This window comes from Pristiophorus japonicus, chromosome 17 (genome assembly GCF_044704955.1).
Source record: "Pristiophorus japonicus isolate sPriJap1 chromosome 17, sPriJap1.hap1, whole genome shotgun sequence".
Classification (NCBI taxonomy): Eukaryota; Metazoa; Chordata; class Chondrichthyes; family Pristiophoridae; genus Pristiophorus; species Pristiophorus japonicus.
The window spans coordinates 110,777,599-110,792,827 of record NC_091993.1 but is presented as its reverse complement, the minus strand read 5'-3'; the positions used below and the strand labels follow the sequence as shown (position 1 = coordinate 110,792,827).

At 46.1% G+C, this 15,229-nt stretch overlaps 2 protein-coding genes across 3 annotated transcripts in view; one reads left to right on the top strand and one right to left on the bottom strand.

Moving 5' to 3' along the window:
* LOC139227911 (cleavage and polyadenylation specificity factor subunit 6-like) overlaps nt 1-6,454 on the bottom strand; it is a 68,718-nt gene extending 62,264 nt beyond the window's left edge. The window contains exon 1 of the mRNA XM_070859061.1: nt 6,159-6,454. Within this exon, the coding sequence (XP_070715162.1) occupies nt 6,159-6,263 (105 nt within the window). The 5' untranslated portion in view covers nt 6,264-6,454. The remainder of the gene's footprint in view (nt 1-6,158) is intronic.
* Nucleotides 6,455-6,543: 89 nt separating this feature from the next.
* Nucleotides 6,544-15,229, top strand: part of LOC139227908 (acidic mammalian chitinase-like) — a 155,210-nt gene continuing 146,524 nt past the window's right edge. The window contains exon 1 of one of the 2 annotated variants that reach the window (XM_070859053.1): nt 6,544-6,637. The gene's annotated coding sequence lies outside the window, so the exon portion shown is untranslated. Of the gene's footprint in view, nt 6,638-7,592; nt 7,636-15,229 lie in introns of those variants that run through there. The other variant, XM_070859057.1, reaches the window with a different exon arrangement.

The following is a 15,229-nucleotide window of genomic DNA, read 5'->3' as shown; positions in this document are numbered from 1 at the left end:
GCTGTTTGGAAGAAAGAAATGCGGAAATGGAGTACAAGATTTCAATAGCTACAGAGTTTGAATCAAGCAATTGTGGACATTTATTACGGATGTCGTGTTCAAAAACAAGGACTACAATTGGGGAATTCTGTTGAATGAGCCCAAATAGCCATACAAATGTTACACAGATAAGACCTGCAGAGGGGAAAAGAGAAGTGGAAGAATGTGAGAGCGCAAGCCTGCATTTCTGAACTCTGCTTCGGCGCAGTCTGGAGAAATCAAAAGGGGTTAAATGTTGGAAGATTGAAGTTTGGATTAAAAACAGGAAGATTGGATGTTTGGATCGAAACAGGCTGCTAGACGATATGGTGCCATGTTGACTATTTGAGTGTAACTTGTTACTATCTGAATTTTGTATAGTAATTCATGACATTGTCTGTATTTGAGTGCACCTTGGTACTATGCGAATAATAATATGACTTGTCTGTATGTTAAACGATCTGGTTTGTGTATAGTAATTCAGAAAGCAGTTAGCCGTGATTTCAGGACAATTGTTTAAATGTACTATAAAAGTTCAAAGGCTTTTTTCGTATAAAGATGAGAGTTTAGACACTGGACACGACACTGAAATCTCGGAAGATGTGTCACAAGTGGCCACGGAAAGCCTTTGTAAAGTATCTCAGTAACTTTTATACTGGGTTTGTTTAGTATGAATGTCTAAATAAAAGACCCAATCCTGCCTTTACTACAACTGAGCGTGTGTGTGTAATTCGACGTTTAAAGCAACGAAGCGAAAAGAGCAAGACAGCCATTACAACACATACTAACTTTTTGTGTTTGATGTACAAGGTCCCTCTGTACTGAAGCACTTTGCAATTTTTCTCCATTTAAATTATAATCTGCTTTTCTATTTTTTTTGCCAAAGTGGATAACCTCACATTTTCCTACATTATATTTCATCTGCCAAATTTTTGCCCACTCACTCAGCCTGTCTATATAACTTTACAAATGTTTTGTGTCCTCCTCACAATTTGCTTTCCCACCCATCATCAACAAACTTGACTACGTTACACTCGGTCCCTTCATCCAAGTTATTAATATAGCTTGTAAATAGTCGACGACCCAGCACTGATCCCTGCGGCACCCCACTAGTCACTGTTTATCAACCTGAAAATAACCCGTTTATCCCGAATCTGTTTTCTGTTAGTTAGCCAATCCTCAATCCATGCTAATATATTACCCACAACCCCGTGAACCTTTGGCCTCAGTTTTGCCCAAGACCGTTTTCTGGAGTATTGCCAGAGTTACGCCTGTTTTCCTAGGCCAGAAATGCACCGGAAATAAATTGCCAAAGTTTCCCCGATCTATAATTGGAATTTGATGCCGCACAGCGTGTCCAGTCGCCTTGGGGGGTGGAGCCTGCTGTCAGCTCCGAAAAACGATGCCGCACCTTCTGCGCATGTGCGGAAAAAATATTATGTTTCTGATGTCATTGCAATGGCCACGCATGCGCAGTACAGCTCTGAGTTGGTAATCAGCCATTTTTAAAGAGCCAGTTGTGTGTGTTACAAGTGCTGATTGAAAGCATTGGAAAAATCGCAGCTACTGCAGTACAAGATTCAACACGGTACAAGGACCAAGAATTTCTTACAGGAAGAAGTGGAAGCACTAGCTACTATGATTGAGAACAGATGGCAGGAGCTGGACACCAGCAGAGGTCACATAAAAGTTCCACCCAAAGAAATAAAGAAACGCTGGAACCAACTTGCAGAAGATTACTATGCAATGGTGACCACCATGAGATCTGGAGGCCAGTGTAAAAGGAAGTGGCAGGATCTTGGTCAAGTAGTTAGTGTAAGTAATATTTTCATTTATTCAATGGAATTGCAATTGTAAATATAACCAGCTGTATATGTCCCACCCTACAGAAAGACACACTCTCTAAAAGGTTATGTTTTCATCTTTGCAGAGGAAAGTGGCACACAACAAACGAGCAACAACCCGAACAGGAGGCCCGGCAAATCTGCAGCCACTGACACCCTTGAAAGAGAGGGGCATTGCTTTGATGGGTCCTGCCTGGAGAAAAACAATCACCACTGCATAAGCTGGGCCCACACTCGAGGGAGAGGGTAAGTCCTGAAAATTCCACAGTCTAGCTTTGCTAAATGTTAAGTACTGCGCAGGCTAGCTATGCTTCGGTTCCTGGGAATGTCTCCATCAGCTACGCTTTGGCTGATACAGTGTGGTATCATTCATCGTGGTCCTTCAAATCAGCCTGCTGCCTGGCCTGCGCTGTGTGAGCCTACTCATGCCAGCCATCCTGCCCCCTCCTCTGCTGCTAACCATTTGTCTGTGTCCTGTTATATTTTGCAGAACTTGAGGCCGACCCTGACGATGTAGAAGAAAATTCAGATGAGGACCAGCCTGAGCAGGATAACATCTTCGAATCCAACCCTCCAGACCAAGAACATGTGGGTGAGGGTGAAGGGATGGAGCTAGATGAAGCCCCAACTGTTTTATTGACTTTGGAGGAGCTGCTGCTCATTGCAGTGACAGCCCCTTCCATGACTCATGGTTTGAATACTGGTGGGATATTCCATGGTTTCCCACCTTCCGAAGTTGCGGATCCCAGTGGTGTGGTGCAGCGAGACATACTCAGGGCCCCACCTTCCAAGGTTGCAGGTCCCAGTGATGGAGTGCAGCGAGGTACACCCAGGGCCCCAGCTTCCAAGGTTGCAGGTCCCAGTGATGGAGTGCAGCGAGGTACACCCAGGGACCCAGCTTCTGAGGTTGCAGGTCCCAGTGATGGAGTGCAGCGAGGTACACCCAGGGCCCCAGCTTCCGAGGTTGCGGGTGCCAGTGGTGTGGTGCAGCGAGGCATACGCAGGGCCTCACCTTCCGAGGTTGAGGCTCCCAGTGGTGGGATGCAGCAAGGCACAACCAGGGCCCCACCGTCCCAGGCTGCTGGTCCCAGTGGTGGGGTGTGTGCCACACCTGTGGGGAGGAGTGGAAGGAGAGCTCGACCACCCTCACCTGAGGCGCAGGATCTAACAGATATGGTTCAGATGATGTCATTCAGTGCGGAGAGCATTGACCTTACCCAATCACTCCTGGTCGCCATCAGTGGGGTGAGTGATGAGGTAGCGGGACTTTTGGGAGAAGTAACAGCAATGACACGAGAAATGGGAATGATGTCCGGGACCGTCAGTGAAAGAATAGTGACCATGAGGGAGGGAATGTCAGAGTTGGTGATGAGCTGTCAGTGACCATCAGGGAGGGAATGTCAGAGATAGTGCAAACACTGTTACTGACCATGAGGGAGGGAACGTTGAGATAGTTTTGCTCAACATGAGAGAGGGAATGTTGCAGGTCATTGAGACACTGTCAGGGGGCATGACGGATGGCATGTTGGAGTTAGCTTCTGCAATAAGGGAACAGACCCAGATGCCGCACGCATTGACAGAATCAACTGCCACTCCCACTCCAATTCCCACACCAGCCTCTGAAGAGCCCAAAGCCGGGCCCTCCAACTTGCTGCTTGGGCCATTCAACTTGCCGCCTGACGCCTCCGCCCCCCCACCCCCCCCTCCTCAACAGGTGCGCAGTACCCGAGATCTTAGAAAGAATAAGCTTGGTACAAAGCTCAGAAACACTGCTGCGCCACCACCTATGGGCAAGGGATGTTGGAGTATCAAAGACCAAGCGCAGCGGGCTGTCTTAGAATAAGGTGGAGGAGAGATGGGTGGGTGCAGCCTTTCTTTGCTGCTGCTGTTGTTATTATTATTGTTATTACTGTTGTAACTGTTCTCAATTTTAAAGTTTTTTGCAAGTTATGTAAATTTACAAGTTTAAAGGTTTGTAAGTGATATTAAAGTTTTTAAGTGATCTTAAAGTAAAGTTTGATGCAAGAATAATTTTATTAAAGTGAAGTACAAAAGAATTGTTTGTTAAACTTTTGAATAAAATATACTTTACATTCAAACTGAATCATTTCCATTATTTGTTCCATTCTTAACACAACTTTTGGAACTCAAGCAGAATCACCCAAGATCTTGTCACTTCCCCTCTCTCCCTCCCCACTCCCCGCTAACTAATTGCAGCCTTGTGACTTCTCCCTTTCTCTCTCTTCCCCCCTGGCCCCACTCGTTGCAGTCTTCAGAAGCCTTCCGATCAGCACCTCCTCCCCGGGTTCAGTCCCCATAAGCCTTCCGATCGGCACTTTGCTTCCCAGGCTCAGTCTGCAGAAGCTTTCCGACCGGCACCTCGCTCTCTCTCTCTTTCCTTCCACACCCCAGCCCCCCCGAGCTTGTTTTCCAGCCAAGCCCCTGTGCCCTGGGGCCGATTCTTCCGGCCAAAGCTACGACCCTCCAGCCCTGATTCAAGACGTTCGGTGGTAGCGTGTGAGTGAGTAAAAAAAGAAAAATCTTCTGAAATCCAACAAATTTCCATTTACAGGTTAAAAAAAAGTTCAGCATTATTATTGATTTTTGCAGTGTTCTTGACTCCCTTCCAAATCTTTGATTAAAAACTATGGCGTCTTTCAGCACCGTTTTGTCAATGTGCTCTGGTTTTCTTAAGTGCCCAGAAGATTTTTCAGGAGAGGCCAGATACGCCGACCTTGGAAATACTTTTGGCCAAACTGTGAAAAATTATAAAAACCGGCGCAGATATGATGTAAAAAAAAAACTGGCCTCAAAAAATCGTAACTAAGTTAGTTACGTCGGCGCAGATCGCAAGGGGAAACTTCTGAAAAAAATAAAAACATCAAAAAACACGGCGCAAATGACCCGGGAAAATTGAACCCTTTATCTTGTGCACTAACCTTTTATGTGGCACCTTATCGAATGCCTTCTTGAAATCCAAATATATCACAGCCACTGGATCCCCCTTATCCACCTTGCTTATTACATCTTTGAAGAACTCCAGCAAATTTGTCAAAATTTATTTCCTTTTCATAAAATCAAGCTGATTCTGCTTGATTGAATTATACTTTTCCAAGTGTGCTGCTACTGCTTCCTTAATAATGGACTCCAGCCTTTTCCCAACGACAAATGTTAGGCTAACCGGTCTATAGTTTCCTGCTTTCTGTCTGTCTCCTTTTTGAAAGCAGCCTTTGGCATGTTCAACCACACCATCTTCATTCTTCTCTGTTGTTCAGCTCCATGGGACAGCCCTCACTTAGGTTCACCTTTTCCTATCTGATGGAGTCCAGGGCATCTCTATCAATGTATTTTTGAAAGAATTACATAGAAACTACAACACAATTACAAATTGCACGACTGTATTTCAAATAAAATATAGATGTTACTTTAAAAGCTCTGTTTTAATGTAATCTTGTGTAATGTTTACTCTGGCTGTCTTGTTCTAATATCACAGTACATTTCTTGAACATTCTGCATAATATTCTAAGTCTGGATAAAAATGTGATCAATAATTGAAAATAACTTGCATTTATATAGTGCCTTTCACAACCTCATGACACCAGGGATAACTCCCCTGCTCTTCTTCGAAGCAATGGCCTTGGAATCGTTTTACTTCCACCTGAGAGGGCAGACGGAGCCTCGGTATAACATCTCATCCGAGAGACGGCACTTCTGACAGTACAGCACTCCTTCAGCACTGTATCAGCCTAGATTTTGTGCTCAAGGCTCTGGAGGGGGACTTGAACCCACACCCTTCTGACTCAGAGGCGAGGGTGCTACCCACTGCGGCACAGCTGACACACATCTACAGCCGTAAACATCAGTTAACACATGAGAACCCCCAAATATCACCATTAGGCAGTCCTTGGAAATTGAGGAAGACATGCTTCCACTCGACATGTGAGTTCTCAGATGGCTGTACAGTCCAATGCTGTACAGTCTTTGTCACAGGTGGGGCAGACAGTAGTTGAAGGAAGGGGTGGCGGGGGGAGCATGGTTTGCGGCACGCTCCTTCCGCTGTCTGCGATTGATTTCCGCATGCTCTTGGCGACGAGACCCAAGGTACTCAGCGGCCTCTCGGATGCTCTTCCTCCACTTTGGGCGGTGTTGCCCCGCCCCCCCCACCCCCCAATAAGATGTGGGGAGGGAGGGGGCGTGTTGAAAAAAAATCACTGAATGCTATCTTCTGATTTATCAGCATTTTTTGATCTGGTTCAAGCGGGCGTTAGGTATCAAGTTAATTGGGGGTTCACTTACAACATGATTTCTTCGCTCAGAAACTCCCCCCTTCTTGTTATTGCCATCAAGCAGGTCCCTTTGTCTGCCCTGGAGCTGAAGGTCAGGAGGTGGACTGCAAGCCATCCTAGATGTCACCCTGACTGACGCAGCATCTTAATGGACAGCAGATGAAAGCGTAGAAGGTGCGGGAGGAGGGGAGCACAGGGGTGGAAACAATAAAGGCGGTGTTTTCATTGTCGCTTGCAATGAAAGAGCAAGGTGGTCGGGGGGGCGGAGCTAGGTGAGGGTTGGACGAAGCTGGTTAAATGAAGCAGCTCCGCCTTGTCTCCTGTCCAGGCCTCAGCCCCGGATGCGGCACTCGGCCGGGACTGCGCAGGCGCGGCTTTTTGGCGGGTGGCTGGAGTGTGGAAACGGTCCGCTCACTGAGGAGAAAGGCGGAGAGGGAGAGAGTGGGAGGTAAAGGAGGAAAGCAGCCCAACTGTCACCTATTGGTTAATGTAAGTGCTGGAAACCGTCGAAAAGGACAAGAAATCGGTGCTGTCTTAACTTTGGAAATATTTCAATCAAATATATTACAAGGACGAGAAACAGGCGGCGGAATCAGCGAATCTTACAGTGTAGAAAGGGCCCGTCCGGCCCATTGTGTCTGTGCCAGCTCTTTAGTAGAGCTATCCAATTAGTCCCACTCGCCTGCTCTTTCCCCACAAACCTGCATTTCCCCTTTTTAAGTCAAGATCCAAATCCCTTTTGAAAGCTGCTGTTGAACCTGCTTTCACCACCCTTTCAGGCAGCGCATTCCAGATCAGATAACTCCCTGAGTAAAAATAGGATCTCATCTCCCCTCTGGCTTTTTTTGTTGCCAATTATTTTAAATGTGTGTCTTCTGATTGCCGACACCCCTGCCAGTGGAAACTGTTTTTCTCCTATTTCATTGAGGATTTGTTTTTACATAATCTGAATGGCGACTCAAGTGGAGCTGAGTTGTGGGAAGGCGGCAGGTTTTGAGAAGGCTTTTTAAAAAAAATAGTGCTGCGGCAAGGAGGTTTAAGGAAATTGCAGAGTACAGGGGAACAGTGGCCTAGAAATCCCGGCCTCCTTGGGTTCGTACTGAGTGTGTACAGACCTGGGGAGGCCCTGCAAAAGCCGGTTTTCAGCGCACAAGTCGAATGTGCTGAAAACCAGTTTTTCCGATCTGTCAAGCTCGGGTTGATGACATCACTCTTCGGGCTTGGCCAATCGTCCGTATCTCCACAGCCAGGACATTCGCATGTGCAAGATTGTGGTGTTTATCAATATCTTGCCCAGTGGATGTCCTGAAAACTCTTGAGCCGACGGAGTTCCCATTATTATGAATCAGAAAATACTGTGCCTGGATTGGCTGCCCAGAGTCATGTGACCCAGCTGCAACTTACGGACGTCCCAACGTGCACTCGCTCCGATGCGCAGGGAGAGGAGGCCTCAGGACCGGGATCGCTGGTGGGCACAGTAGAATAAGGTAGGTGCACATCTTTTTTTTTACTTTTTTCTATCGATCGTCCACGAGAAGAGCTCAACCTGGATTTCTAGGCACATTGGACCCCTCTCGGGCTGGAAGAGCAGAAGGCAGGAGCTGATACCTGGAGTTTAGGTGGGGTGAGGCCATGGAAGGATTTGAAAACAAAGACAAGGATGTTGATATCTATACGATCAGGGATAGCAAGCCAATGGAGAGCAGTAAAGTAGATGATAGATGTGCAGGACTTTGAATGAGATAACATAAGAGCAGCAGAGATCTGGGTGAGGTAGAATGTCGATTGAGGCTTGAGAGGCCATGAAGGAGAGCACCAGAGACGTCAAGCCTTTAGGTACAAGCGATCAGGATTTTGATAGTGATGGGTGCAGTGGAAGAAAAGTGTTACCAGGTGTCTATCACCATCAGATTTTTAATCGTAAAATAGCATATTAATATGAATTATGTGTGTTTAGAACTTTTACTTGCATTTGATTTGGATCTTTTTTCCTTTAAAGTAGATGGGTTGTGACAAACTTTTCCACAAATGTCCATTTATTCCAACATATTTGATCCTGATTTAGAATCACTCACTCCGGACTTCATTACAGCCTTGGTCCAAACATGGACAAATAGATGAATTCTCGAGGTGAGGTGAGAGTGACTACCCTTGACATCAAATCAGCATTTGACTGAGTGGTATCAAGGAGCCCTAGTAAAATTGAAGTCAAGCCGAATCGGGGGATCGTTCAGATGAGACGTTAAACCGAGGCCCCTGCCTGCTCTCTCAGGTAGACACAAAAGATCCCATGGCACTATTTCCAAGACGAACAGGGGAGTTAATTGTCCTGGCCAATAATTATCCCTCAATCAACATCACTTTTTAAAAAAAACAGATTACTGGTCATTATCAAATTGCTGTTAGTGATAGTCACCTGAGAACTCACATTTAGAGTGGAAGCAAATGATCCTTGACTCCGAGGGACTTCCTACATAAGAACATAAGAATTAGGAACAGGAGTAGGCCATCTAGCCCTTCGAGCCTGCTCCGCCACTCAACAAGATCATGGCTGATCTGGCCGTGGACTCAGCTCCACTTACCCGCCCGCTCCCTATAACCCTTAATTCCCTTATTGGTTAAAAATCTATCTCTCTGTGATTTGAATACATTCAATGAGCTAGCCTCAACTGCTTCCCTGGGCAGAGAATTCCACAGATTTACAACCGTCTGGGAGAAGAAATTCCTTCTCAACTTGGTTTTAAATTGGCTCCCCTGTATTTTAAGGCTGTGCCCCCTAGTTCTAGTCTCCCCGACCAGTGGAAACAACCTCTCTGCCTCTATCTTATCTATCCCTTTCATTATTTTAAATGTTTCTATAAGATCACCCCTCATCTTTCTGAACTCCAACGAGTAAAGACCCAGTCTACTCAATCTATCATCATAAGGTAACCCCCTCATCTCCGGAATCAGCCTAGTGAATCGTCTCTACCCCCTCCAAAGCTAGTATATCCTTCCTTAAGTAAGGTGACCAAAACTGCATGCAGTACTCCAGGTGTGGCCTCACCAATACCCTGTACAGTTGCAGCAGGACCTCCCTGCTTTTTGTACTCCATCCCTCTCGCAATGAAGGCCAACATTCCATTCGCCTTCCTGATTACCTGCTGCACCTGTAAACTAACTTTTTTTTTAGGATTCATGCACAAAGAGGCACCGGAGGGACTGGAGTGCATCATCACGCCCGGCAACCAAATTTAAATTTGATTTTACGTTTTAAAGTTTAATTTGTTTTAATTGCTGGTGTTTTTAGTGTCCCCTTCCCTTTTATAGGGGGCACTGGGGAAAAAAGGTGATTTTAGTGCCCAAAAAAAAAAACGCAAAAAAAGAAAAACACAAAAAAAAAGAAAAAAGGATTTGTAAATGTCTGGTGTGTCATCCAGGTCGGGTGGCACGGTTTAATGTTTTATGTTTTATAGGTAGACTCTAAAAGAGTTTCATGCACAAAGACCCCCAGGTCCCTCTGCACCGCAGCATGTTGTAATTTCTCCCCATTCAAATAATATTCCCTTTTACTGTTTTTTTTTCCAAGGTGGATGACCTCACATTTTCCGACATTGTATTCCATCTGCCAAACCTTAGCCCATTCGCTTAACCTATCTAAATCTCTTTGCAGCCTCTCTGTGTCCTCGACACAACCCGCTTTCCCACTAATCTTTGTGTCATCTGCAAATTTTGTTACACTACACTCTGTCCCCTCTTCCAGGTCATCTATGTATATTGTAAACAGTTGTGGTCCCAGCACCGATCCCTGTGGCACACCACTTACCACCGATTTCCAACCCGAAAAGGACCCATTTATCCTGACTCTCTGCTCCTGTTAGCTAGCCAATTCTCGATCCATGCTAATACATTTCCTCTGACTCCACGTACCTTTTATCTTCTGCAGGAACCTTTTGTGTGGCACCTTATCGAATGCCTTTTGGAAATCTAAATACACCACATCCATCGGTACACCTCTATCCACCATGCTCGTTATATCCTCAAAGAATTCCAGTAAATTAGTTCAACATGATTTCCCCTTCATGAATCCATTTTGCGTCTGCTTGATTGCACTATTCCTATCTAGATGTCCTGCTATTTCTTCCTTAATGATAGCTTCAAGCATTTTCCCCACTACAGATGTTAAACTAACCGGCCTATACTTACCTGCCTTTTGTCTGCCCCCTTTTTTAAAGAGGCGTTACATTAGCTGCTTTCCAATCCGCTGGTACCTCCCCAGATTCCAGAGAATTTTGGTAGATTATAACGAATGCACCTGCTATAACTTCCGCCATCTCTTTTAATACTCTGGGATGCATTTCATCAGGACCAGGGAACTTGTCTACCTTGAGATCCATTAGCCTGTCCAGCACTACCCCCCTCGTGATAGTGATTATCTCAAGGTCCTCCCTTCCCACATTCCCGTGAACAGCAATTTTTGGCATGGTTTTTGTGTCTTCCACTGTGTAGACCGAAGCAAAATAATTGTTTAAGGTCTCAGCCATTTCCACATTTCCCATTATTAAATCCCCCTTCTCATCTTCTAAGGCACCAACATTTACTTTAGTAACTCTCTTTTCCGTTTTCGGTAAAAGCTTTTACTATCTGTTTTTATGTTTTGCGTAAGTTTACTTTCGTAATCTATCTTTCCTTTATTGTTTTCTTAGTCATTCTTTGCTGTTGTTTAAAATTTTCCCAATCTTCTCGTTTCCCACTAACCTTGGCCACCTTATACACATTGGTTTTTAATTTGATACTCGCCTTTATTTCCTTGGTTATCCACAGCTGGTTATCCCTTCTCTTACCACCTTTCGTTTTCACTGGAATATATTTTTGTTGAGCACTATGAAAGAGCTCCTTAAAAGTCCTCCACTTTAACTCAATTTTGCCACCGTTCAGTCTGTGTTTCCAGTCTACTTTAGCCAACTCTGCCCTCATCCCACTGTATCCGCTTTGTTTAAGCATATTACGCCCGTTTGAGACATTACTTCCTCACCCTCAATCTGTATTATATTTTCAACCATACTGCGATCACTCATTCCGAGAGGATCTTTTACTTGGAGATCGTTTATTATTCCTGTCTCATTACACAGGACCAGATCTAAGATAGCTTGCTCCCTTGTAGGTTCTGTAACATACTGTTCTAAGAAACAATCGCGTATGCATTCTATGAATTCCTCCTCAAGGCTACCCCGTGCGATTTGATTTGACCAATCGATATGTCGGTTAAAATCCCCCATGATTACTGCCGTTCCTTTTTCACATGCCTCCATTATTCCCTTGATTATTGTCCGCCCCACCGTGAAGTTATTATTTGGGGGCCTATGAACTACACCCACCAGTGACTTTTTCCCCTTACTATCTTTAATCTCCACCCACATTGATTCAACATTTTGTTCATTGGAGCCAATATCATCTCTCACAACTGCCCTGATATCATCCTTTATTAACAGAGCTACCCCACCTCCTTTCCCTTCTTGTCCATCTTTCCTGTATGTTTAATTCCCAGTCTTGGCCACCCTGCAACCACGTTTCAGTAATAGCCACCGAATCATACCCATTTGTAATGATTTGTGCCGTCAACTCATTTACTTTATTTTGAATGCTGTGTGAGTTTCGGTAGAATGTTTTAATACTAGTTTTTAAACCATGATTTTTAGTTTTGACCCCCCTGCAGCCCCTTTATATTCATACATATTGTCCCTTCCTATCACCTTGTAGTTTACACTTACCCCAGTGCTACTCTGTTGCCTCCTGCCTTTTGCATTCTTTCTTTGGGTCCTGTTCATCTGAGCTCTCACCCACTCTAACAAGCTCAAGCCCTCTCCTGGGTTCCGAATACTCCTCGTATTGAGGCACCGAGCTTTCATGCTTGCCTTTTTATTACACTTTGACCCTTTAGAATTTTGCTGTACAGTGGCCCTTTTTGTTTTTTGCCTTAGGTTTCTCTGCCCTCCACTTTTACTCATCGCCTTTCTGTCTTTTGCTTCTGTCTCCACTTTGTTTCCCTCTGTCTCCCTGTATTGCTTCCCATTCCCCTGCCATATTAGTTTAACTCCTCCCCAACTGCACTAGCAAACACTCCCCCAAGGGCATTGGGACCGGTCCTGCCCAGGTGCAGACCGTCTGGTTTGTACTGGTCCCACCTCCCCCAGAACCGGTTCCAATGCCCCAGGAATTTGAATCCCTCCCTGCTGCACCACTGCTCAAGCCACATATTCATCTGAGCTGTCCTGCGATTCCTACTCTGACTAGCACTTGGCATTGGTCGCAATCCTGAGATTACTACTTTTGATTTTAAATTAGCTCCTAGCTCCTTAAATTCTTCTCGTAGGACCTCATCCCTTTTTTTACCTATATCGTTGGTACCAATGTGAACCACGACAACTGGCTGTTCACCCTCCCTTTTCAGAATGTCCTGCACCTGCTCCGAGACATCCTTGACCCTTGCACCAGGGAGACAACATACCATCCTGGAGAATCGGTTGCGGCCGCAGAAACGCCTATCTATTCCCCTTACAATTGAATCCCCTATCACTATCGCTCTCCCACACTTTTTCCTACCATCCTGTGCAGCAAAGCCAGCCACAGTGCCATGAACCTGGCTGCTGCTGCCTCCCCTGATGAGTCATCCCCCTCAACAGTACTCAAAGCGGTGTATCTGTTTTGCAGGGGAATGACCGCAGCGGACTCCTGCACTACCTTCCTTGCACTGCTCTTCCTGCTGGCCTTCCATTCCCTATCTGGCTGTGGAACCTTCACCTGCAGTAAGACCAATTCACTACACGTGCTACTCACATCATTCTCAGCATCATGGATGCTCCAGAGTGAATCCATCCTCAGCTCCAATTCCGCAACGCGGACCGCCAGGAGCTGGAGGCAGATTCACTTCCCGCACACGTAGTTGTCAGGGACATCGGAAGTGGTACAGGAGGAGCATATCACGTGACTGAGCTCCCCTGCCATGACTTAACCCTTAGATATACTTAAATTGACAACAACAATGCTAAAGTTTGCTCACTGTTATAGAAGAGAAAAAAGAAAAACTACTCGCCAATCACCAGCCAATCACTTACCCTATTGGCTGTGATGTCACCTTTCTATTTCTTTCTACTTCTTTTTTGCCTTCTCCCTGTAGCTCCACAAGCACGCCTCCCCACGCACATCCGATGCTGCTCCCGACTCAGCGACGCACCGCCCGACCTCGTGGCCTTTACTTGGTCGCTTAACGCACCTCCGACGCTACTCCCTTCGGGTGTGGATGCTCCCGGACCAGTGTGCACAATTCATTGTATGACTTTTCTGTGGGTTTCGCTGGAGCGAGCAGTTTTTTTCATGAGGCCATACGTTGATACCCCGCAAACGGTAAGGAGGATTGCACTTCGTTTGGCAGCATTCGCTTCTCCTTCCAGCTCGTTGGCCATGAAGTATTGGTCGATCGCTCCATGAAGATTTCCCAATCATCTCCCTCCGAAAATTTCTCCAGGATGCCTACGGTTCTCTGCTTTGTTGCGGTGGGGTTCTTCATCTGTATCTCGTCGCCAATTGTTATGTCTTCAATAAAGTGTCAGGCTAGATACTGCAAGCTCAAAGTAAGGTGTGACCTTATTACAGATCTCAGAGTGCCTTTCCAGCCTGTGAGGCCCCCTGTGCTTGCTCCCAAGGAATTGTGGGATCCCTTGGGACTGCAGGGGATAAGCCCTCTGGTGATGAAACATGGTATTTACAGGTTTACATGCATAACACAACTTGCAGATGATTATTGTGCAATGGTGACCACGAGATCTGGAGACCAGTCTAAAAAGAAGTGGCAGGATCTTGGTCAAGTAGTTAGCGTAAGTAATATTTTCATTTATTCAATGGAATTGCAATTGTAAATATGATCAGCTGTATATGTCCCACCCTACAGAAAGACACCCTCTCTAAAAAGTTATGTTTTCATCTTTGCAGAGGAAAATGGCACACAAGAACCCGAACAGGAGGCTTGGCAAATCTGCAGCCACTGACACACTTGAAAGAGAGGGGCATTGCTTTGATGGGTCCTGCCTGGAGAAAAACAATCGTCACTGCACAAGCTGGGCCCACACTTGAGGGAGAGGGGAAGTCCTGCAAATTCCACAGCCTGGCTCTGCTAAGTGTTAAATACCGCTTAGGCTAATAATGCTTCGGTTCCTGGGGACGTCTCCGTCAGCTTTGCCTTGGCCGATGCAATGTGATGTCATTCATCATGGTGCTTCAAATTAGCCTGCTGCCTGGCCTGCGCTGTGTGAGCCTACTCATGCCAGCCACCCTGCTCCCTCCTCTGCTGTGAACCATTTGCGTCCTGTTATATTTTGCAGAACTTGAGGCTGACCCTGACGCTGCAGAAGAAAATTCAGACGAGGACCAGCCTGAACAGGATAACATCTTCGAAGCCAACCCTCCAGACCAAGAACATGTCGGTGAGGGGGAGGGGATGGAGCTGGATGAATCCCCCACTGTATTACTGACTTTGGAGGAGGTGCCGCTCATTGCAGTGACAGCTCCTTCCATGACTTATAGTTTGAGTGCTTTTGGGACATTGCATGGTTTCCCTCCTTCCACGGTTGCGGGTCCCAATGGTGGGATGGAGTGAGGTACACCAGGGCCCCACCTTCCAATGTTGTGTGTACCAGTGGTTGGGTGCAGTGAGGCACACACTGGGCCACACCGTTCCAGGCTGTGAGCATCACCCGTGGGGAGGAGTGGAAGGAGAGCTCGACCTCGCTCTCCTGAGATGCAGGATCTAACAGATGCAGTTCAGATGATGTCATTAAGTGCAGAGAGCATTGACTTTAGCCAATCACTCCTGGTCGCCATTAGTGATGAGGTAGCAGGACTGTTGGGAGAAGTAACAGCAGTGACATGAGAAATGGGAACGATATCCGGGACTGTCCCTGAGGGAATAGTGACCATGAGGGTGGGAATATCAGAGGGAGCTGATGACCTGTCAGTGACCATCATGGAGGGAATGTCAGAGATAGTGCAAACACTGTCACTGATAATGAGGGAGCGAATGTTGCAGGTAGTTGAGACAGTTTTGCT